This window comes from Mustelus asterias, chromosome 33 (genome assembly GCF_964213995.1).
Source record: "Mustelus asterias chromosome 33, sMusAst1.hap1.1, whole genome shotgun sequence".
Classification (NCBI taxonomy): Eukaryota; Metazoa; Chordata; class Chondrichthyes; order Carcharhiniformes; family Triakidae; genus Mustelus; species Mustelus asterias.
Window position 1 is genome coordinate 174,978 of NC_135833.1, and position 24,757 is coordinate 199,734.

The following is a 24,757-nucleotide window of genomic DNA, read 5'->3' on the forward strand; positions in this document are numbered from 1 at the left end:
CTTCTGTTGTCGGCAAGATGTTGGAAAAAATTATAAGGGATAGGATTTATAGTTATTTGGAGAGTAATGAATTGATAGGTGATAGTCAGCATGGTTTTGTGGCAGGTAGGTCGTGCCTTACTAACCTTATTGAGTTTTTTGAGAAAGTGACCAAGGAGGTGGATGGGGGCAAGGCAGTGGACGTGGTATATATGGATTTTAGTAAGGCGTTTGATAAGGTTCACCATGGTAGGCTTCTGCAGAAAATGCAGATGTATGGGATTGGGGGTGATCTAGGAAATTGGATCAGGAATTGGCTAGCGGATAGGAAACAGAGGGTGGTGGTTGATAGTAAATATTCATCATGGAGTGCGGTTACAAGTGGTGTACCTCAGGGATCTGTTTTGGGGCCACTGCTGTTTGTAATATTTATTAATGATCTGGATGAGGGTATAGTTGGGTGGATTAGCAAATTTGCTGATGACACCAAAGTCGGTGGTGTGGTAGACAGTGAGGAAGGGTGTCGTAGTTTGCAGGAAGACTTAGACAGGTTGCAAAGTTGGGCCGAGAGGTGGCGGATGGAGTTTAATGCGGAGAAGTGTGAGGTAATTCACTTTGGTAGGAATAACAGATGTGTTGAGTATAGGGCTAACGGGAGGACTTTGAATAGTGTGGAGGAGCAGAGGGATCTAGGTGTATGTGTGCATAGATCCCTGAAAGTTGGGAATCAAGTAGATAAGGTTGTTAAGAAGGCATATGGTGTCTTGGCGTTTATTGGTAGGGGGATTGAATTTAGGAATCGTAGCGTTATGTTGCAACTGTACACAACTCTGGTGCGGCCGCACTTGGAGTACTGTGTGCAGTTCTGGTCCCCACATTACAGGAAGGATGTGGAGGCTTTGGAGAGGGTGCAGAGGAGGTTTACCAGGATGTTGCCTGGTATGGAGGGGAGATCCTATGAGGAGAGGCTGAGGGATTTGGGATTGTTTTCGCTGGAAAGGCGGCGGCTAAGAGGGGATCTTATTGAAACATATAAGATGATTAGAGGTTTAGATAGGGTGGATAGTGATAGCCTTTTTCCTCTGATGGAGAAATCCAGCACGAGGGGGCATGGCTTTAAATTGAGGGGGGGTAGTTATAGAACCGATGTCAGGGGTAGGTTCTTTACCCAGAGGGTGGTGAGGGATTGGAATGCCCTGCCAGCATCAGTAGTAAATGCGCCTAGTTTGGGGGCGTTTAAGAGATCCGTAGATAGGTTCATGGACGAAAAGAAATTGGTTTAGGTTGGAGGGTCACAGTTTTTTTTTAACTGGTCGGTGCAACATCGTGGGCCGAAGGGCCTGTTCTGCGCTGTAATGTTCTATGTTCTATGTTCTAACCAGCATGTCTTTCGGACTGTGGGAGGAAACCGGAGCACCTGGAGGAAACCCACGCAGACACGGGGAGAACGTGCAGACTCCACACAGACAGTGACCCAAGCCGGGAATCGAACCCGGGTCCCTGGCGCTGTGAGGCAGCAGTGTTAACCCGCTGTGCCACCGTTTATGCGCGCATTGGCAAATCACTGACAGGTTAGCAGCCTTGTATCGGGTGGTATCTGTGGTACTGATGTTCATGTTCCCACTGTTACTGTCCCTCGGCCATCGAGAGACATCACCAGGTTATTTTCTCAGTTGTATTGTAGGGCTGACACGGCGGCACAGTGGGTTAGCACTGCTGCCTCACAGCGCCAGGGACCCGGGTTCAATTCCCGACTTGGGTCACTGTCTGTGCGGAGTCTGCACGTTCTCCCCGTGTCTGCGTGGGTTTCCTCCGGGTGCTCCGGTTTCCTCCCACAATCCAAAGATCTGCGGGTTAGGTTGATTGGACATGCTGGATTGGACATTTTCCCGTTACTGTTTATGGGACCCTGCTGTGTAACAACTGTCTGCTGCGTTTCTTACGTAGCAATGGTTGACCACACTTCAAAATTTATTTCGTAGAATCATAGAATCCGACAGTGCAGAAGGAGGCCATTCGGCCCATCGTGTCTGCGCCGACCACAATCCCACCCAGACCCTATCCCCGTAACACCACACATTTACCCTGCTAATCCCCCTGACACGAGGGGCAATTTAGCGTGGCCAATCCACCTAACTTGCACACCTTTCGGACTGTGGGAGGAAACCGGAGCACCCGGAGGAAACCCACGCAGACACGAGGGGGAGAACGTGCAGACTCCACACAGACAGTGACCCAAGCCGGGAATCGAACCCGGGTCCTTGGCGCCGTGAGGCAGTGCCACCATGCCGCCCATTTTAAAAAACTTTACTAGGATAAAGCTGTGACAGAAGGACAAAAGCAATTAAAAAATTAATCCTCCAGGTTTAGTAGTTGTATTATTACATGCCCCTTTACAAAATCACGTGCGTTTTTGAAAGCTTTACACTTGTGTGGTTGACTCTAATATGCTTCCCATTTTGATGCAGGAGCCACGTCAATAGTCGCGGTGGAAATATTGCAATTCTTTTCCGGAGTAGTTTTCCTGTCCACTCGAGACAGTGTTAATTCACTCTCGGATATATTTCCCAGGCACCAGCTGCCTCTCAGTACTTTACCTGAGTTCAGCTCTTCAGCTTTAAGCCTGGATCACAAACAGCCTCTTCAGACGTAAGAGACATCATCCAAAAAAATCACACGTATTGAATTTCTAGTAGAGTTACTACGACAGTCATAGAAGACAGCAAAGCATTTTTTACCATTGCATATCTCAAGAACACTTTAGCCTGCCACTAGCTCAGTTGGTGGGTGACGGCGCAGGTCTCTCTGGAATAAACTGGTCGTAAATCAATTTTCGTCGTAAATAAATTTTCGTAAATCACCCAACCTGAAACCAGGTTTCTCAAGGTTCCTCTCTTTCCACCCCCATCTCTGTCCAATCTTCCCTTCCTTCTCCTATTAAAAACCTTTTGAATTTCGTCTTCCAAAATTCTTGATACACATCCCAAGGTTTAACAGCACCCCACTTCTTCGTGGGTGATCGCACTGTGCTCTGTCCCTCATCGATTGCTCACAGATGGCCTGATTTGCCAGTTGAATAGTCTGTGACGCATTGGAGTTTGCACGTTCTTCCCCCGTGTCTGCATGGGTTTCCTCCGGGTTCTCCGGTTTCCTCTCCAAATCCAAAGATGTGTAGGTTAGGTGGATTGGCCATGCTAAATTGCCCCTTAGTGTTCAAAGATGTGCAGATTAGGTGGATTGGCCATGCTAAATTGTCCCTCAGTGTCCAAAGATGTGCAGGTTAGGTGGTTCGGCCGTGCTAAATTGCCTCTTCGTGTCCAAAGATGTGTAGGTTAGGTGGATTGGCCATGCTAAATTGTCCCTTAGTGTCCAAAGATGTGCAGGTTAGGTGGTTCGGCCGTGCTAAATTGCCTCTTCGTGTCCAAAGATGTGCAGGTTAGGTGGATTGGCCAAGCTAAATAGCCTCTTAGTGTCCAAAGATGTGCAGGTTAGGCGGATTGGTCATGCTAAATTGTCCCTTAGTGTCCAAAGATGTGCAGATTAGGTGGATTGGCCATGCTAAATTGTCCCTTAGTGTCCAAAGATGTGCGGGTTAGGTGGATTGGCCATGCTAAATTGTCCCTCAGTGTCCAAAGATGTGCAGGTTAGGTGGATTGGCCATACTAAATTGTCCCTTAGCGTCCAAAGATGTGCGGGTTGGGTGGATCGGCCATGCTAAATTGTCCCTTAGTGTCCAAAGATGTGCGGGTTGGGTGGATTGGCCATGCTAAATTGCCTCTTCGTGTCCAAAGATGTGCGGGTTTGGTTGATTGGCCATGCTAAATTGCCCTCGAGTGTCAGGGAGATAAGCAGGGTAAATACGTGGGGTTATGGGGATGGGGGTGAGATTGTTGTCGTTGTAGGCTGGATGGGCCGAATGGCCTCCTCCTGCACTGTAGGGGTTCGATGATTGCTACGTTGATGTGACGGGAATCAGGGTTTGACCAGCACATTTTAATTGGTGGCTGTTCTCATTCTCTCACCGTTCGGTAGCCGGCTCCCGAACGTGGCTCGGGACGGCTTATTGTGGAAAAGGGCACTTTTATTTCCTCTCTAAATTTGGTAAGCTGCTTAAATGTTATTTTTAACGAGTTTGATTCGCTTTTCGTCTTGCTGAAGGCCTCCCTGGTTTTTATACTTGGGATAAGACTCAGCTGATTCTCATCTTGCCACCTCTGACTGTGCCATCTCTTATTTGCCATTTGCAAGTTAATTTTTGTTGATGAGTGATGTTGGATGGGCACATTTCGTTTAACTTAATGTTGGCGACATTTTCGGAGGGATGTTTTAAAATCGGGTGTGCGACTCTCCCAAAACTGTTCTCAGCGTGGTCACCGGCTGGAAACGTGGTGCGGTTCCCACCGGGTGGGTGGGCATGATACCAAACGCAATCCACCCTCACTTAGACGGTTTTTCTGGAGCTCATGGGATGATTTGCACCGTGAATGAGATGTATGGGACTTAAAAGACGCTGGCAAGGAACGTCTCCTCAGAGATCTCAGAATAATGCTCGACTCCCCCAAAATCGCTGGTCCCAGCGTCCCTCCCCCAAGTATAAAAGATGCAAAGGTCTGAGGTCACGTACCAACCGACTCGAGAACAGCTTCTTCCCTGCGGCCGTCAGGCTTTTGAATGGACCTACCTCGCACTAAGTTGATCTTTCTCCACACCCTAGCTATGACTGTAACACTACATTCTGCACCCTCTCCTTTCCTTCTCTATGAATGGCGACACGGTAGCACAGTGGGGTTAGCACTGCTGCTTCACAGCTCCAGCGACCTGGGTTCGAATCCCGGCTTGGGTCACTTGGAAACAACACTTTTCACGGTATCCCAATGCATGTGACAATAATAAATCAAATCAAACCCTTTCCCTTCTCCCTATGTACTCTATGAACGGTATGCTTTGTCTGTACACGGCGCAAGAAATAATACGTGGAGTTTGCACGTTCTCCTCGTGTCTGCGTGGGTTTCCTCCGGGCGCTCCGGTTTCCTCCCACAGTCCGAAAGATGTGCGGGTTAGGTTGATTGGCCGTGCTAAAATTGCCCCTTAGTGTCCTGAGATGCGTAGATTAGAGGGATCAGCGGGTAAAATATCCATAGGGATATGGGGGTAGGGCCTGGGTGGGATTGTGGTCGGTGCAGACTCGATGGGCCGAATGGCCTCTTTCTGCAGGGTTTCTATGATTCTATGAACGGTATGCTTTGTCTGTATAGCGCACAAGAAACAACACTTTTCACTGTATCCCAATACATGTGACAATAATAAATCAAATCAAATCCTTTCCCTTCTCCCCAGTGTACTCTATGAACGGTATGCTTTATCTGTACAGCACGCAAGAAATAATACTTTTCGCCGTATCCCAATACATGTGACAATAATAAATCAAATCAAACCCTTTCCCTTCTCCCGATGTACTCTATGAACGGTATGCTTTGCCTGTACACTGCGCAAGAAATAATACTTTTCACTGTATCCCGATACATTTGACAAATAATAAATGAGATCAAATCTCCCCCTTGCTCTCCCTCGGAGTCCATGACGCCTGGTCCCCTGCTTTTAGGGGCCTGTCGCGATTGGCGACTGGGTCGGCTTCCTGCTGGGGGAGCGGGAGCACACCGGGAGGTCACTGCATTCGACTTTAATTTCTCACCAATGAAATTAAAATGAAAGATTGTTGTTTGATCGGGTTCTTGGCCTTTCTTTGCGCATGGTCCTGAGTGGCACGGGCCAGCGGCACCGGGTACGTTTTAAACGCCCGGCGCAAATCCCGTTTGCAGGTCTCTCACCGAGTTCACAAGTCCGGCGGGATCCGCACCCGGGGCTAAGGGTACTGGAGAATCCCTCCGTCCTCCCCACCCCAGGTTCGATTATATCGAGAGGGTTTTAAATCAAGCGCTTCACTGGGTGGACGCCTGCTTGTTTCCCGTTTGGATTAATATTTGTACTGCAGCAGTTTAGGAGGATAGTGTGATTTGTAGTGTTATTCCCATCTATTGTTCTTCAATCGAGACCATTCTTCAAATCTTCATTCATCTGTTGTGCTGAATAGTATTTGTTAACCGCGTACAGCCCCTTAATTGCTTTGAAGTAGCTTTTGATAGAGTCATAAAACAGTGCAGAAGGAGACCATTCGGCCCATCGAGTCTGCACCGACTACAATCCCACCCAGGCCCTATCCCCATAACCCGAGCTAGTCCCCCTGACACTAAGGGGCAATTTAGCATGGCCAATCCACCTAACCTGCACATCTTTGGACACTAAGGGTCAATTTAGCATGGCCAACCCACCTAACCTGCACATCTTTTGATGCTAAGAGGCAATTTAACACAGCCAATCCACCTAACCCGCACATCTTTGGACGCTAAGAGGCAATTTAGCATGGCCAATCCACCTAACCTGCACATCTTTGGACGCTAAGAGGCAATTTAGCATGGCCAATCCACATAACCTGCACATCTTTGGATGCTAAGAGGCAATTTAACATGGCCAATCCACCTAACCTGCACATCTTTGGACGCTAAGAGGCAATTTAGCATGGCCAATCCACCTAACCTGCACATCTTTGGATGCTAAGAGGCAATTTAACACGGCCAATCCACCTAACCTGCACATCTTTGGACGCTAAGAGGCAATTTAGTGTGGCCAATCCACCTAACCTGCACATCTTTGGACTGTGGGAGGAAACCGGAGCACCCGGAGGAAACCCACGCAGACACGGGGAGAACATGCAAACTCCACACAGACAGTGACCCAAGCCAGGAACCAAACCCAGGTCCCTGACGCTGTGAGGCAGCAGTGCTAACCCACTGTGCCACCGTGGTGTCCCATGAGGTATTGGCAATCATTCATTACCAAGTGACCAGGTTTGTGGCAGCCATGTTAGGAGGCTACAGTTACTTTTAATCTCCATTCACTCCAATTCGTGTTTTTCCTCAAAGCTTTTCAAAATCAGAACTCGTCTTTACAACTATTGATTTTTAAACAAACATGTTTGTATCGATGCAAACAAAAGAAATACTTTACAGTGCCCATCATGACTTTGGTTAGTTCAAAAATAGCCAGTGAAATTTGGGCAGCACGGTAGCACAGTGGGTTAGCACTGCTGCCTCACAGCGCCAGGGACTGGATTCGATTCCCGGCTTGGGTCACTGTCTGTGCGGAGTCTGCACGTTCTCCCCTGTGTCTGCGTGGGTTTCCTCCGGGTGCTCTGGTTTCATCCCACAGTCCAAAGATGTGCAGGTTAGGTGAATTGGCTGTGCTAAATTGACCCTTAATGTTTAAAGATGTGCAGGTTAGGTGGATTGGCCATGCTAAGTTGCCCCTTAGTGTCCAAAGATGTGCAGGTTAGTTGTATTGGCTGTGCTAAATTGACCCTTAATGTTTAAAGATGTGCAGGTTAGGTGGATTGGCCATGCTAAGCTGCCCCTTAGTGTCCAAAGATGTGCAGGTTAGGTGGATTGGCCATGCTAAATTGCCCCTTAGTGTCCAAAGATGTGCGGGTTAGGTGGATTGGCCGTGCTAAATTGCCCCTTAGTGTCCAAAGATGTGCAGATTAGGTGGATTGGCTGTGCTAAATTGTCCCTTAGTGTCCAAAGATGTGCAGGTTAGGTGGATTGGCCATGCTAAATTGCCCCTTAGTGTCCAAAGATGTGCAGGTTAGGTGGATTGGCCATGCTAAATTGCTCCTTAGTGCCCAAAGATGTGCAGGTTAGGTGGATTGGCCATGCTAAATTGCTCCTTAGTGCCCAAAGATGTGCAGGTTAGGTGGATTGGCTATGCTAAATTGTCCCTAAGTGTCCAAAGATGTGCAGGTTAGGTGGATTGGCCATGCTAAATTGTCCCTAAGTGTCCAAAGATGTGCAGGTTAGGTGGATTGGCCGTGCTATAGTGCTTCTTAGTGTCCAAAGATGTGCGGATTAGGTTGATTGGCCATGCTAAATTGCCCCTTCGTGTCCAAAGGGGTGCGGATTAGACGGATTGGCCATGCTAAATTGCCCCTAGTCTCAGGGGGACTAGCTTGGGTAAATATGTGCGGTTACGGGAATAGGGCCTGGGTGGGATTGTGGTTGGTGCAAACCCGATGGGCCGAATGGCCCTCCTTCTGCGCTGTGGGGATTCTATGATCAAGAATATATTACCGGTCGTGTTCCTGTCAACAATACAAAAGGTCAAATGAGTTATTTGCTGAAGTGGCGGAGTTATAACACGAGAAGAATTGCTGTTAAATTGCGTGTATTTTCCCGCCTCTTATAAACTGTGATTCATTGAGTTCCCTTATGTGAAATTTTCTTGCCTGGAAATATCAGATCCCCTGGAGCCGCAGTTGGAAAGCGCCTCCGCCTCCCCAAGGCAGGTTGGCTCCGATGAAACCAGAGACCCGCTGAGATTAATTTCTCACCTTACAATTGTAGGCTGTGTGACCAACCTTCATTTTGTTCCACTGAGACCATCCTGACAGCTGTCGTTCGCACAGGCTTGTCTGCAGCTTTCTTCACCTCAACTGGTGACGGTTCAGAAAACGCCAGGGTAGTGTGTGTGTGTGTGTGTGTGTGGGGAGGGTCTCTCTTTTAAGTCAGTGAACACACAAAGTCTTCCAGAGCTAAATCGCTGCTGTCACACAGATCCGGAGTTCTTCCACTCCTGAGACTGAGATTCCAGCTTAACTCAATTTCTCTGGTCAAGACATCGTCTTCTTTTTTTTTGGGGGGGGGGAGTCATCTTCCAGCAACGTTTTCAACAACACACTGCTACTTAAAATAAAAAACGCACTCTTATCTTCAGTTGCATACGGTGCACCCCAGACCGAATAATGAACCGCAGCTTCTGTATCTCCCCGAGGCAAGGCTTGGGAACGGAGCAAGAGGGCTATCCGATGGTGCCTGTGTCCTCTCTCTCTCTCTCTCCCTTTGCGACCCTCTTGTTGTTAAAGCGGGGGAAGACGGTGGGGGGTTGGTGGAGGGGAGGGGGCGCTGGGGGAGGGGGAGGGGGGCATTGGTCGTGGGTGGGTGTGTGGAGTGGCAGGAGGGGGGGCGGTGTGGTACACATGATTGACTCTCGTCAGATCTGGACCCCCTGCCACTGCAAAGTTGTTATTACAGTTGCTTCAGAGTATCGAGTTTTTGTGGAAGGGTAGGCAAGGCTCGTCTGGGCTGCCTCCAAACCGAATCCAACAGAAAGAGTGCATGTGTTCCCACTTAGTCACACTGGCACTTCCATGAATGGGGTTTCTTTTACACATTTCATGGTGCACACTTACTGTCACGTAAATAACTCGCTTTTGCGCCTGGTTGAAAAGCTTCCCCCCGGGTCCCATAAGAACCGTGATGGTACAAAGCAAGCGATGTCCTAACACCTGGCGGCACGGTTGGCACAGTGGGTTAGCGCACTGCTGCTTCACAGCTCCAGGGTCCCGGGTTCGATTCCCGGCCTCGGGTCACTGTCTGTGTGGAGTTTGCACATTCTCCTCGTGTCTGCGTGGGTTTCCTCCCGGGTGCTCCGGTTTCCTCCCACAGTCCGAAAGATGTGCGGGTTAGGTTGATTGGCCAGGTTAAAAATTGCCCCTTAGAGTCCTGAGATGCGTAGGTTAGAGGGATTAGTGGGTAAAATATGTCGGGGTAGGGCCTGGGTGGGATTATGCAGACTCGATGGGCCAAATGGCCTCCTTCTGCACTGTAGGGTTTCTATGATTTCTATGACCTCCCCTGAATTGTATTTTCCTTGGCCTGCTCGATATTTAGATGTTAAAAGCCGAGGAAGTGACTCTACTCATCAACCTTGGCCATCCTGAAATTATGTGGAGGGATGTTGTCTTGTTGAAGCCGCTCCCCTTATTATTTTAGACTCAGGCGTTGCCTAATTATTGGGTGCTAAAATAGGAAAGGGAGGGATGTCAGATGAATATGTGAGGCTCCTCAGCAGTCGTGTGCCCCTCTTGTTTCAGGCGCGGGAGGTTTTCAGGAAGTTTTATTGGAAGGCAAAAAAAAAAAACAAATCTGCTGAGATTTCAGAAAGTTTGCAGTTTCAAGAGCGGCCACGGTGGTTGGCACTGCTGCCTCACAGAGCCAGGGACCCGCGTTCGATTCCCGGCTTGGGTCACTGTCTGTGCGGGATCTGCATGTTCTCCCCCGTGTCTGCGTGGGTTTCCTCCGGGTGCTCCGGTTTCCTCCCACACTCCAAAGTTGTGCAGATTCAGTACAGGATTGGCCATGATAAATTGCCCTCGTGTCGGGGGATTAGCAGGGGAAATATGTGGGAGGACCTGGGTGGGATTGTGGTCGGTGCAGACTCGATGGGCCCAATGGCCTCCTTCTGCACTGTAGGATTTCTATGATCTATAGGGGGGCGGCACGGTGGCAGAGTGGGTTAGCACTGCTGCCTCACAGGCGACAGGGACCCCGGTTCGATTCCCGGCTCGGGTCACTGTCTGTGTGGAGTTTGCACATTCTCCCCGTGTCTGCGTGGGTTTCCTCCGGGTGCTCCGGTTTCCTCCCACAGTCCGAAAGACATGCTGGTTCGGGTGCTAAATTCTCCCTCAGTGTAACCCGAACAGGCGCCGCAGTGTGGGCGACTGGGGGATTTTCACGGTAACTTCATTGCAGGGTTAATGGCGCCAAGTTGCGCCCAGCATTCCCTCTCATTCTATCTTTTACTCTGTGTGGGTTTCCTGTCACAGTCTGAAAGACGTGCTGGGTTAGGGTGCATTGTCCGTGCAAAATTCTCCGAACAGGCGCCGGAGGGTGGCGACTGGGGGATTTTCACAGTAACTTCATCGCGGTGTTAATGTAAGCCTTACTTGTGACTCTAACAAATAAACTTTTAAAAGCGCATGGCTGACTTGAAGTGGCTCTGGAAAGCCGGCTGAATAACTCCCGAGTGTGAGTTCCCCTTTCCCAGCACTCCTGCTGGTCAGCTTGACGAAGGTACCCCTTTACAAAGCCCCCAATTCAAGTTGGCCACACACCAGTCACCATTCAGATTTCCAGAATATGCAGCCATTTGCTTTTGTAGTTGGGAGCTTCGAGTCCCACTCCCGTCAATGAGATTTCGCACTGACCTCACCCCACGCTGTCGGGGAAACCGGCGTGCGCCGTAGGTGGGAGCAGAAGACCCTGCTGCTGCGAACAGCCGGAAGATTCTGGTTTCCCCGTGCATTCGTGACCTCCTCTTCCTCCGTCGCCTGGGTGCCATCCTCTTATACAATACAATCCTACAATCCCTACGGTGCAGAAGGAGGCCATTCGGCCCATCGAGCCTGCACCGACCACAATCCCACCCAGGGCCCTATGACCAAAAGGCCGCATATTTACCCCAGCATACACATCTCGGGACACGCAGGAGCAATTTAGCACGGCCAATCAACCGGCTTGGGTCACTCTCTGTGCGGAGTCTGCACGTTCTCTCCCCCCCCCCCGTGTCGGCATGGGTTTCCTCCGGGTGCTCCGGTTTCCTCCCACAGTCCGAAAGACGTGCTGGTTAGGTGGATTGGCCGTGCTTAATTCTCCCCTCAGTGTCGGGGGTGGGGTTAGCAGAGTAAATAAGTCGGGTGATGGGGATAGGGCCTGGGTGGGATTGTGGTCGGTGCAGACTCGATGGGCTGAATGGCCTCCTTCTGGACAGTAGGATTCTTTGATTAAATTAATCCTTTGCCTTTTATGGACGGCACAGTGGGACACGAAGGGGCAATTTTAGCACGGCCAATCAACCTAGCCTGCACATTTTTTGGACTGTGGGAGGAAACCGGAGTACTCGGAGGAAACCCACGCAGAGAACGTGCAGACTCCACACAGTGACCCGAGCCGGGAACTGAACCCAGGTCCCTGGAGCTGTGAAGTAGCAGTGCTAACCCACTGTGCCACCGTGCCACCCATAAAAGGTAAAGGCAAAGGATTAATTTAATCGTAGAACCCCGACAGTGCAGAAGGAGGCCATTCGGCCCATCGAGTCTGCATCGACCACAATCCCACCCAGTCCCTATTCCTGTAACCCCATACATTTACCCTAGCTAGTCCCCCTGACACTAAGGGGCAATTTAGCATGGCCAATCCACCTAACCTGCACATCTTTGGACACTAAGGGGCAATTTAGCATGGCCAATCCACCTAACCTGCACATCTTTGGACACTAAGGGGCAATTTAGCATGGCCAATCCACCTAACCTGCACATCTTTGGACACTAAGGGGCAATTTAGCATGGCCAATCCACCTAACCTGCACATCTTTGGACACTAAGGGACAATTTAGCATGGCCAACCCACCTTGCCAGCGCGTCTTTTGGACCGTGGGAGGAAACCGGCGCAACCAGAGGAAACCCACGCAGACACGGGGGGAGAACGTGCAAACTCCACACAGACAGTGACCCAAGCCGGGAATCGAACCCGGGTCCATGGCGCTGTGAGGCAGCAGTGCTAACCCACTGTGCCCCCGTGCCTAATACCTCAGCTTTTCTCCCTGTCATCATGCATGTTGTTTCCAGGAGACCCGACACCTCCTTTTACCACACCTTTGCTGTTTACATGCGTATAGAAGACTTTGGGATTCCCTTTTATGTTAGATGCCGGTCTCTCTTCATACTCCCTCTTTGCTTCCTGCATTGGCTTTTTCGCTTCCCTTCTGAACCTGTCGTCAAATAGTTCTTCAGTTCCTTTATCTGCTCATGGCACTTTGCTTCTTATTGGGTAGTAACTTGGGACGGTAAAATCTCTGGTCACCGCAGGAAACAACTGAGGGCCCGACGGAGCAATGTTTGTGAATGACATCATTCACCGTCTTCCACAATGTGAAGATCGATATAAACACTGGATAACAGGAGATTTAACTTCTGGGGAAACAAATCTCCAGACGTGGTCATGTTTATGTGCCAAAGGAGGGGCGGCACGGTGGCACAGTGGTTAGCACCGCTGCCTCACAGCGCCAGGGACCCGGGTTCGATTCCCGGCTTGGGTCACTGTCTGTGTGGAGTCTGCACGTTCTCCCCGTGTCTGCGTGTGTTTCCTCCAGGTGCTCCGGTTTCCTCCCGCAGCCTGAAAGATGTGCAGGTTAGGTGGATTGGCCCTTAGTGTCCAAAGACGTGCTGGTTCGGGTGCATTGACCCTGAACAGGCGCCGGAGTGTGACGACCCGTGGAATTTCACAGTAACTTCATTGCAGTGTTAATGTAAGCCTTACTTACGACACGAATAAATAAACTCTACTTTAAGAACAGCTTAAGACTGACTCAAGAATGGCTTCTTCCCTGCTGCTGTCAGACTTTTGAAAACACTTACCTTGCATTAAGTTGATCTTTCTCTACACCCGAGCTATGACTGTAGGGACGGCACGGTGGCGCAGTGGGTTAGCACTGCTGCCTCACAGCGCCAGGGACCCAGATTCGATTCCCGGACTTGGGTCACTGTCTGTGTGGAGTCTGCACGTTCTCCCCGTGTCTGCGTGGGTTTCCTCCGGGTGCTCCGGTTTCCTCCCACAGTCCGAAAGGCGTGGCTGGTTCGGGTGCATTGATCCGAACAGGCGCCGGAGTGTGGGCGACTAGGGGAATTTCACAGTAACTTCATTGCAGTGTTAATGTAAGCCTTAAGGGGGAGCAGATTTAGAACTGAGTTGAGGAGGAACTTCTTCACACAAAGGGTTGTGAATCTGTGGAATTCCCTGCCCAGTGAAGCAGTTGAGGCTACCTCGTTGAATGTTTTTAAGGCAAGGTTAGATAGATTTTTGAGCAGTGAAGGAATTAAGGGTTATGGTGAGCGGGCGGGTAAGTGGAGCTGAGTCCATGAAAAGATCAGCCATGATCTTATTGAATGGCGGAGCAGGCTCGAGGGGCCAGATGGCCTACTCCTGCTCCTAGTTCTTATGCTGTCAGACCTGCTGAGATTTTCCAGCATTTTCTGTTTCTATCTCAGATTCCAGCATCCACAGTATTTTGCTTTGACATTAAGGTCGAGAAGGCCCCCTGTCTCCCGTTCTGAACCCACAACTTCTTCCAGAGAGGAAGAGGGGAGTTTCTTTCAAATTGCCTGGATAACATTCATTGCTCTACCGGTACCATCGGCACAGATTAACTGGTTATCCATCTCGTTGCAGTTTGCGGGACTGTGCCTTGTGCCATTGGCAGGCAGGTTTGCCCGTGTAACAATACCTCGCGCATTTCAAAAAGTTAATCAGCAATGAAGAACAGCTTTGCAACGGGTAATTAATGCTGCCTTGTCAAGAACAAATTAATAGATTAATAGCAAAGCTTGGAGCAGATTTCCTGCTGTCTTTTAACCTGTTAAATGTAACTAAGCATTTGTTTAGCTCGCTGCTTACCCGACAGCGAGTACTGGATGAGCAGAAATCTCCCTCCAATTAAACCCCGCGAAGGCTGAAGCCATTGTTTTTGGTCCTCGGATCCCTCGTTACCGACACCATCCCTCTCCCTGGCAACAGTCTGAGATCATGCGGTCGTTAGTGCTGCTGCTTCACAGCGCCAGGGACCCCGGTTCAATTCCCGGACTAGGGGGGTGACTGTCTGTGTGGAGTCTGCACGTTCTCCCCGTGTCTGCGTGGGTTTCCTCCGGGTGCCCCGGTTTCCTCCCACAGTTCGAAAGACGTGCGGGTTAGGTGGATTGGCCGTGCTAAATTGCCCCTCAGTGTCCAAAGACATGTAGGTTAGGTGGATTGGCCATGCTAAATTGCCTCTTAGTGTCCAAAGCTGTGCAGGTTAGGTGGATTGGCTATGCTAAATTGCCCCTTAGTGTCCAAAGATGTGCGGATTAGGTGGATTGGCCATGCTAAATTGCCCCTTAGTGTCCAAAGATGTGCGGATTAGGTGGATTGGCCATGCTAAATTGCCCCTTAGTGTCCAAAGATGTGTGGGTTAGGTGGATTGGCCATGCTAAATTGTCCCTTAGTGTCCAAAGATGTGTGGGTTAGGTGGATTGGCCATGCTAAATTGCCCCTTAGTGTCAGGGGGACCAGCAGGGTAAATACGTGGGGTTATGGGAATAGGGTCTGGGTGGGATTGTGGTCAGTGCAGACGCGATGGGCCAAATGGCCTCCTTCCGCACTGTCGGGATTCTATGATTTGAAGCCAGTGTGTTCGCATCCTCGGTGTCACCGAGGTGGACCTCCGACCTCATGTTTATGAGCTCTCCAAGGGCGGCAGTTTCTGGCCACGCTCCCCACAAAACCGGAAATCCCAGTCAAGAACAGTAGACCTTTGCGTGGTCCGCCTCCCTGCACCCGCCACGACTCCCGTGGCGGCCAGGACAGGAAAATTGCACCTTAGGACTGCTTATTTCCACCTCCTTGACATTGCATGACTTGGCCCCTGACTGAGCTGATCAACAACAGATATTCTCATTCATGCCTCTGTTCTATCTCAGCTTGACTCATCTACCGCACTCTTGGCTGCCCTCCCACATCCTACACTCTGTAAATTTGAATTCATTCAGAACTCTGCTGCCCGTGTCTTAACTCCCGAGTCCTGTTTCCCCCATCACCCCTGTGCTCACTGACTTACATTGGCTTCCAGTCAAACAGCCCCTTATTTTACTGATTCTCGTTTTAAAATCCCTCCGTGACCTCGCCATCTCTGTAATTTTCTCCAGCCTCCGGTCTAGCAATGAAATACACGCAACCCAAATGGAGTCATAGAGGTTTACAGCATGGAAACAGGCCCTTCGGCCCAACTTGTCCATGCCGCCCTTTTTTTTAAAACCCCTAAGCTAATCCCAATTTCCCGCGTTTGGCCCATATCCCTCTATACCCATCTTACCCATGTAACTGTTTAAAAGACAAAATTGTACCCGCCTCTACTACTGCCTCTGGCAGCTTGTTCCAGACACTCACCACCCTCTGTGTGAAAAAATTGCCCCTCTGGACCCTTTTGTATCTCTCCCCTCTCACCTTAAACCTATGCCCTCTAGTTTTAGACTCCCCTACCTTTGGGAAAAGGTATTGACTATCTAGCTGACCTATGCCCCTCATTATTTTATAGACCTCCATAAGATCACCCTTCAGCCATTCTGCGCTCCAGAGAAAAAAGTCCCAGTCTATCCAGCCTCTCCTTATAACTCAAGCCATCAAGTTCCGGTAGCATCCTAGTAAATCTTTTCTGCACTCTTTCTAGTTTAATAATATCCTTTCAATAATAGGGTGACCAGAACTGTACACAGTATTCCAAGTGTGGCCTTACCAATGTCTTGTACAACTTCAACAAGACGTCCCAACTCCTGTATTCAATGTTCTGACCAATGAAACCAAGCATGCTGAATGCCTTCTTCACCAGTCTGTCCACCTGTAACTCCACTTTCAAGGAGCTATGAACATGTATCCCTAGATCTCTTTGTTCTGTAACTCTCCCCAACGCCCTACCATTAACTGAGTAACTCCAAATATTACAAGCTGGGACTGGATCACTCTCTTCACCTGGTATAGTATGCAAATACAGAAGATGTTAAAATGTCACCCTTCCACATGTGGCCTGATTGGAGCAAATTGTTCCCTTGTCCACAACATGTGGGTGGCACGGTGGTTAGCACTGCTGCCTCACAGCGCCAGGGATCTGGGTTCGATTCCTGGCTTGGGTCACTGTCTGTGTGGAGTCTGCACGTTCTCCCCGTGTCTCCGTGGGTTTCCTCCGGGTGCTCCGGTTTCCTCCCACAGTCCCAAAGACGTGCTGGTTAGGGTGTTAAATTCTCCCTCAGTGTAACCCGAACAGGCGCCGCGGTGTGGGCGACTGGGGGATTTTCGCAGTAACTTCATTGCAGTGTTAGGGTGACTTGTGACACTCAAAATAAAGTAAGTAGTCTCACAACACCAGGTTAAAGTCCAACCGGCTTATCTGGTAGCACGAGCTTTCGTAGCGCTGCTCCTTCTTCCCTGATGAAGGAGCGGCACTCCGAAAGCTCGTGATTCCAAATAAACCTGTTGGACTTTAACCTGGTGTTGTGAGACTTCTTACTGTGCCCACCCCAGTCCAACGCCGGCAACTCCACATCACGGCTACCCGTGAATAAACTTGACTTTGTGAAGCACCTCAGGGCATTTTATTCCATCAGTGAGGCGAGATAAATAGAAGTGGTTGTCGTTGTTTAAAAATTCGACTGCAGTCTACCAGCTTATGAAATATTAAACTTCATTTGCCCTGGCTTGACAGATTCACATCCGTCCCAGGTAGCATTTTAATCCGATAAATTTCTATTTTGTAAATTTATACAAGGCACGATAAAAAACTGACAGAACCTTAACTAACTCCAAAGCTAATGCCAGAGTGAAAGAATTAAACTACTGACAAAGTTCAGACCCGTGTGTGACCTTCATCGACAGAAACGTGACATTTAATTTGAGCAGCAGGCTAATGTATCCCCCCCGCCCCCCCCCCCCCGCCCTCCTCCCTTTGGGTCTTAATGTAAAGAAGGAAAATTAGTGCCGTGGTCAATTAAATGTTATGATGGAAAACGCAGTAAGACTTTCCCCCGCAGTCTCAAAATGTCAGCGAGCGAAAGTTGCAAAGGACTCGGAACCAAAGTGAGGACTTGGGCACTGCAATAATATAGATTGGCGAATGGAGTGATACCTGTCCAACAGTCACATAAAATAAAACTGTGACATTTAGAATTATATCATAAAATACCTCAACTATAAAATTGTCTTTGAATCTTCAGTAACGCGGTCGGATTGCACGTTGCACCTTTTTTTTAAGAAACGCAAAATAATTACTTGACGACCAGAAGGGTGTGGAGAGGGGACAGAAAAGATTTACAGGGATGTTGCCCTGGCATGGAAGGCGTTAGTTATCGGGAGAGGTTGGAGAAACTTGGTTTGTTCTCACTGGAACGACGGAGGTTGAGGGGGCGACCTGATAGAAATCTACAAGATTATGAGGGACAAAATGGATAGTCAGAAGCTTTTTCCCCAGGGTGGAAGAGTCAATTACTAGTGCGGGGGGGGGAGGGGGGGGGGCACAGGTTTAAGGTGCGAGGGGCAAGGTTTAAAGGAGATGTACGAGGCAGGTTTTTTTTACACAGAGGGTGGTGGGTGCCTGGAACTCGTTGCCGGGGGGAGGTAGTGGAAGCGGATACGGTGGTGACTTTTAAGGGGCGTCTTGACAAATACATGAATAGGATGGGAATAGAGGGATATGGTCCCCGGAAGGGTAGGGGGTTTTAGTTCAGTCGGGGCAGCATGGTCGGTGCAGGCTTGGAGGGCCGAAGGGCCTGTTCCTGTGCTGTAATTTTCTTTGTTCTTTGTTATTTCGTTCGTCATTCCGTTTCTCTCTCAGAATCATAGAATCATACCATAGAATTCCCTACAGGGCAGAGGGAGGCTGTTTGGCCCATTGAGTCTGTACCGACAACAATCCCACCCAAGCCCTATCCCCACTTATCTGCCCAGGTAATCCCACTGACACTAAGGAGCAATTTCCTTTGTAGTTTTACAGTTTATTAGTCACAAGTAGGCTGACATTAACGCTGCAATGAAATTATTGTGAAAATCCCCCAGTCGCCACACTCCGGCGCCTGTTCGGGTTACACTGAGGGAGAATTTAGCATGGCCAATGCAACCTAACCAGCACGTCTTTCGGACTGTGGGAGAAAACCGGAGCCCCTGGAGGAAACCCACGCAGACACTGGGAGAACGTGCAGACTCCACACAGACAGTGACCCAAGCCGGGAATCGAACCCGGGTCCCTGGCACTGTGAGGCGGCAGTGCTAACCACTGTTGGGGTAGCATGATGGCATGCTACCCCATTGGGCCATGCCAGCATGGTCAATCCACCTAACCTGCACATCTTTGGAAACTAAGGGGCAATTTAGCATGGTCAATCCACCTAACCTGCACATCTTTGGAAACTAAGGGGCAATTTAGCATGGCCAATCCACCTAACCCACACATCTTTGGAAACTAAGGGGCAATTTAGCATGGCCAATCCACCTAACCCACACATCTTTGGACACTAACGGGCAATTTAGCGTGGCCAATCCACCTAACCCACACATCTTTGGACACTAAGGGGCAATTTAGCACAGCCAATCCACCTAACCCACACATCTTTGGACACTAAGGGGCAATTTAGCGTGGCAAATCCACCTAACCCACACATCTTTGGACACTAAGGGGCAATTTAGCACGGCCAATCCACCTCACCCACACATCTTTGGACACAAAGGGGCAATTTAGCATGGCCAATCCACCTAACCCGCACATCTTTGGACCCTAAGGGACAATTTAGCATGGCCAATCCATCTAACTAGCATCTCTTTCGAAATCAGAGCACCCGGCGGAAACCCATGCAGACACGGGGAGAACGTGCAAACTCCGCACAGACAGTGACCCAAGGCCGGGAATCGAACCCGGGTCCCTGGCGCTGTGAGGCAGCAGTGCCTGACTACTGTGCCACCGTGGGGCACCTGGGTACAAATTAGTGTTCTGGAGCTCTGCGGAACGTCATGTTTAAAGCCCCAGCAAGATTTATGTTGCCCTGAGGGTCCTCACGTTGTACAATGACATTGCTGTAACTTTATATAGAACGTGTCCCTCTGCATTACTTCTCTCTTCATCCATTTGGCTAATTGTGTTTGAAAAAAAAAACCAACTTAAGTAAATCGGTCTTAACTACCTGTAGAAAAATGTTCAGTCTCTCTCTTCCACTCCTCCCCCATCCCCTTCCAATTTCTGGGCGTAGAAGCCACAGTGTAAAATCAATAAACTGTTAATTAAATTGAAAAGTCTTAACAACGCCGAGGAACACTTAACATTATCACAGAAAATGCTGGAAAAACTCTGCAGGTCTGGCAGCATCTGTGGGGAGAGACTCGAGTCAACTTTTGGAGTCTGGATGACCCTTCGTTCAGACTCGAAACGTTGCTTCTATTCTCTCACCACAGATGACTTTAACGAGATCCACCCCGTTGGAATACGAACTCCCTGATTGAGGCAGGTAACGCTGTGTAATCTGCGAGCCCTGCAGAGGTATATAATGTGGAGTGTGCGGGTAAGCGGCACTCAGGGTGTATACTCTGTACTAGGACGTACCTGTGTGAGTATGCCTAACTGTTGATTTGATTTGATTTATCAATGTCACCTATATTGGGATACAGTGAAAAGTATTGTTTCTTGCGCGCTGTACAAAGCATACCGTACATAGAGAAGGAAAGGAGAGAGGGCAGAAAGTAGTGTTACCGTCATAGCTAGGGTGTAGAGAAAGATCAACTTAATGCGAGGTAGGTCCATTCAAAAGTCTGACAGCAGCAGGGAAGAAACTGTTCTTGAGTCGGTCGGTACGTGACCTCAGACCTTTATAGCTTTTTCCCGACGGAAGAAGGTGGAAGAGAGAATGTCCGGGGTGCGTGACGGTATTGTAAATCAGGCTGGATTTGGTGAAGGGACACTGGCCTTGTGGGACTTCTTTGGCGGTTGTATCACAGCTTGGTATGGGCTCCTGCTCTGCCCAAGACCGCAAGGAACGACAAAAGGTCGTGAACGTAGCCCAATCCATCACGCAAACCAGCCTCCCATCCATTGACTCTGTCTACACTTCCCGCTGCCTCGGGGAAAAGCAGCCAGCATAATTAAGGACCCCACGCACCCCGGACATTCTCTCTTCCACCTTCTTCTGTCGGGAAAAGGATACAAAAGTCTGAGGTCACGCACCAACCGACTCAAGAACAGCTTCTTCCCTGCTGCTGTCAGACTTTTGAATGGACCTACCTTGCATTAAGTTGATCTTTCTCTACACCCTAGCTGTGACTGTAACACTACATTCTGCACCCTCTCCTTTCCTTCTCTATGAACGGTATGCTTTGTCTGTATAGCGTGCAAGAAACAATACTTTTCACTGTATACTAATACATGTGACAAAGATAAACTAAATCAAATCAAACCTACCTCATATTAAGTTGATCTTTCTCTACACTTGAGCTATGATTGTAACACTACATTCTGAACCCTCTCCTTTCCTTATCTATGAACAGTATGCTTTGTCTGTATAGCGCGCAAGAAACAATACTTTTCACTGTATACCAATACATGTGACAATAATAAATCAAATCAAATATGTTAAGTTGATCTTTCTCTACACCCTAGCTATGACTGTAACACTACATTCTGCACCCTCTCCTTTCCTTCTCTATGAACGGTATGCTTTGACTGTATAGCGCGCAAGAAACAATACATGTGACAATAATAAATCAAATCAAATTAAATCAAAACTTATTTCAGGGGCCATACTTTGGCATGGGGTTCACCGCAGATCATGTGGGGTTGTTTTGGGGGGTGTACCTTGGCAGGGGGAGGCATGGGGATGACTTTCCCTTCTTCCCCAGCGCAACGAAGCCAGCTGGGTCGAGAGTGCAGGCCGGGGGGGGGGGGGGGGGGGGGGGGGGGGCTCATGGCCCGAAGACAGCCCACCCCACTGAAAAGGCAGCCGCGAACGTTGGAAGCCCCGGAAGGCAGCCCCACCCTGCCCTTCGCAAAGGGCACCCGAGTCACGCCGACACGGCGACAATCCCGCCCTCCCGAAGGCGCGTCCTCAGCTCGACGATACTGTACTCGGAAAAGTACAGGCCGGAATTCTCCGGACGTTCACGCCGGCGGGATATTCCGGTCCGGCCGGCAGCGCAATATCCCCCCCCGCCCGCCCCCCCCTCAACCGTCCCCGCCGGTTTCCCGTCGGAGTGGGGTGACGGCAGTGGGAATTCCCGTCGACACCGGCGGGAGCAGAGAATGCTCCCGTTAGCAAACAACGAGCCGCTGCCGGGAAACAAGCGGCTGGGAGGCCGGTGAATCTCACCCATTGATCAAACCGAAACTTGTTTTTTAAAAAAGCCTGCTGGACTTTTACTCGTTTGAGAAGCCGATTCTGAAATTACTGTGGAATACTCTACGGCCGTTACAGTTCCAATATCTCCAGCAGTCAATTCTGAAATATTAAGTGTTTCTCCTTTTCGTGGCGTTGACTTGTCTGAAGGCAGCTGTTGTGATGCAGGTTGAGCATGGGGACTATCGTATTGTTAGAGCCACGAAAATGCATGCTTACAAACTGCCTTTGGATGAAGTCTGTTGCTTGTTGTACAGTAAACACAGGGAGCCAGTTCTTTGACATTCTAATTACAATTGTGGCCTGCGCTTTAATGCTGAGGGCACATATAGCCAAGATCTCACTGGCAGATCAAGGGAGGGGGGGGAGCAATGCACAGAGGCCCCTCTCTGGAATAAGAATAGCAGAATAACCCAGAACAAAGAACAGTACAGTAAGAAGTCTCACAGCGCCAGGTTAAAGCCCAACAGGTTTCTGTGGTAGCACGAGCTTTCGGAGCGCCGCTCCTTCGTCAGGTTGAAGGAGCGGCGCTCCGAAACCTCGCGCTACCGAATAAACTTGTTGGACTTTAACCTGGTGTTGTGAGACTTCTTACTGTGCCCCCCCCAGTCCAACACCGGCAACTCCACATCAAAGAACAGCACAGGGACAGGCCCTTCGACCCTCCAAGCCTGTGCCGATCATGATGCCCGAACCAAACCAAAAAAAAACACCTTCTGCCCTTACTTGGACCATATCCCTCTATTCCCTCCCTATTCATTTAGAAATCATAGAAATCCTACAGTGCAGAAGGAGGCCATTCAGCCCATCGAGCCTGCACTGACAAAAATCCCACCCAGACCCTATGCCTGTAAACCCACATATTTACCCTGCTAATCCCACTAACCTATGCATCCCGGACACGAAGGGGCAATTTAGCCTGGCCAATCCACCTAACCCGCACTTCTTTGGACACTAAGGGACAATTTAGCTTGGCCAATCCACCTAACCTGCACATCTTTGGACGGTGGGAGGAAACCAGAGCACCCGGAGGAAACCCACACAGACACAGGAAGAACCGACTCAAGAACAACTTCTTCCCTGCTGCCATCAGACTTTTGAATGGACCTACCTCGCATTAAGTTGATCTTTCTCTACACCCGAGCTGTGACTGTAACACTACATTCTGCACTCTCTCCGTTCCTTCTCTATGAACGGTATGCTTTGTCTGTATAGCGCGCAAGGAACAGTATTTTTCACTGTATGTTAATACGTGTGACAATAATAAATCAAATCAAATCAAAAAACAATGTGCAAACTCCACACAGACAGTGACTCAAGCTAGGAATCGAACCCAGGTCGCTGGAGCTGTGAGGCAGAGGTGCTAACCCACTGTGCCACTGTGCCGCCCATGGACTCATCCAGATGCCTCTTAAATGTTGTTAATGTGCCGGCTTCCACCACCTCCTCTGGCAGCGCGTTCCAGGCACCCACCACTCTCTGCGTGAAAAACTCCCCCCGCACATCTCCCTTAAACTTTCCCCCCTCTCACCTTGAACCCTGTGCCCCCCCTTGTAATTGACACTTCCACCCTGGGGGAAAAGCCTCTGACGATCCACCCTGTCTACGCCTCTCATCATTCTGTAGACCAGGTCTCCCCTCAGCCTCCGTCTTTCCAGTGAAAACAATCCTAGTTTATTCAACCTCTCCTCATAGCCGACACCCTCGAGACCAGGCACCATCCTGGTGAACCTTAAGAACATAAGAACATAAGAAATAGGAGCAGGAGTAGGCCATCTAGCCCCTCGAGCCTGCCCCGCCATTCAATAAGATCATGGCTGATCTGAAGTGGATCAGTTCCACTTACCCGCCTGATCCCTATAACCCCCAATTCCCTTACCGATCAGGAATCCATCTATCCGTGATTTAAACATATTCAACGAGGTCGCCTCCACCACTTCAGTGGGCAGAGAATTCCAGAGATTCACCACCCTCTGAGAGAAGACGTTCCTCCTCAACTCTGTCCTAAACCGACCCCCCTTTATTTTGAGGCTGTGCCCTCTAGTTCCAGCTTCCTTTCTAAGTGGAAAGAATCTCTCCACCTCTGCCCTATCCAGCCCCTTCATTATCTTATAGGTCTCTATAAGATGCCCCCTCAGCCTTCTAAATTCCAACGAATACAAACCCAATCTGCTCAGTCTCTCCTCATAATCAACACCCCTCATCTCCGGTATCAACCTGGTATCAACCTTCTTTACACTCTCTCCAAAGCTTCCACGTCCTTCTGGTACTGTGGCGACCAGAACTGCACGCAACCAGTGTTAAAGCACCTTATTACTTATTTTTGTTCCTCTTACTCTCTTCCGCCTTCTTCCGTTGGGAAAAAGATACAAAAGTCTGAGGTCACGCGCCGACCGACTCAAGAACAGCTTCTTCCCTGCATTTGAATGGACCTACCTCGCACTAAGTTGATCTTTCTCTACACCCTAGCTATGACTGTAACACTACATTCTGCACTCTCTCCTTTCCTTCTCTATGAATGGTATGCTTTGTTTGTACAGTGCGCAAGAAACAATACTTTTCACTGTATGCTAACACATGTGACAATAATAAATCAAACCAAATTATGCTCGCCCTGAACAGCAGTTTATATTATTCCCGACTTCAGTCCACAAACTCCACTCTAAAAGGCAAGTTCGAGAATGTTACATGCTTCAAAGGGTGAATTGCAAATGGAGATCAGGAAAAGTAATGATAATGTCTTTGGCCTTTGTTTCAGCACATCTCAATTTTGCCACTGGGGGGTGCGGAGAGTGCTACACCTTCATGTGGAATAACCTTGTCTCATCATCTCATATTGCTGCTGCAGTCAACATCTACTGTGGCAGGCTGACCTGTTGAGCCAGTATTCCAAGTCTGGCTGAGACACATATTGATCCCTTGGACACAACCCAAGTTCTGGAA

At 49.4% G+C, this 24,757-nt stretch overlaps 3 protein-coding genes across 6 annotated transcripts in view; 2 read left to right on the forward strand and 1 right to left on the reverse strand.

The window, feature by feature from the left end:
* The window catches only part of LOC144481803 (ADP-ribose glycohydrolase MACROD1-like), a 1,226,842-nt gene that overhangs the window by 161,042 nt on the left and 1,041,043 nt on the right, over positions 1–24,757 (forward strand). The gene's annotated exons all lie outside the window — the stretch shown is intronic.
* LOC144481796 (leucine-rich repeat transmembrane protein FLRT1-like) overlaps positions 1–24,757 on the reverse strand; it is a 58,119-nt gene that overhangs the window by 31,243 nt on the left and 2,119 nt on the right. The window contains exon 1 of one of the 4 annotated variants that reach the window (XM_078200935.1): positions 8,420–8,920. The exons of the other annotated variants lie outside the window; for them this stretch is intronic. The gene's annotated coding sequence lies outside the window, so the exon portion shown is untranslated. Of the gene's footprint in view, positions 1–8,419; positions 8,921–24,757 lie in introns of those variants that run through there. 4 annotated transcript variants of the gene reach the window in all.
* LOC144481813 (uncharacterized) overlaps positions 1–24,757 on the forward strand; it is a 77,251-nt gene that overhangs the window by 7,873 nt on the left and 44,621 nt on the right. The window contains exons 2-3 of the mRNA XM_078200966.1: positions 2,448–2,628; positions 8,433–8,547. Of these exons, the coding sequence (XP_078057092.1) occupies positions 2,448–2,628; positions 8,433–8,547 (296 nt within the window). The remainder of the gene's footprint in view (positions 1–2,447; positions 2,629–8,432; positions 8,548–24,757) is intronic.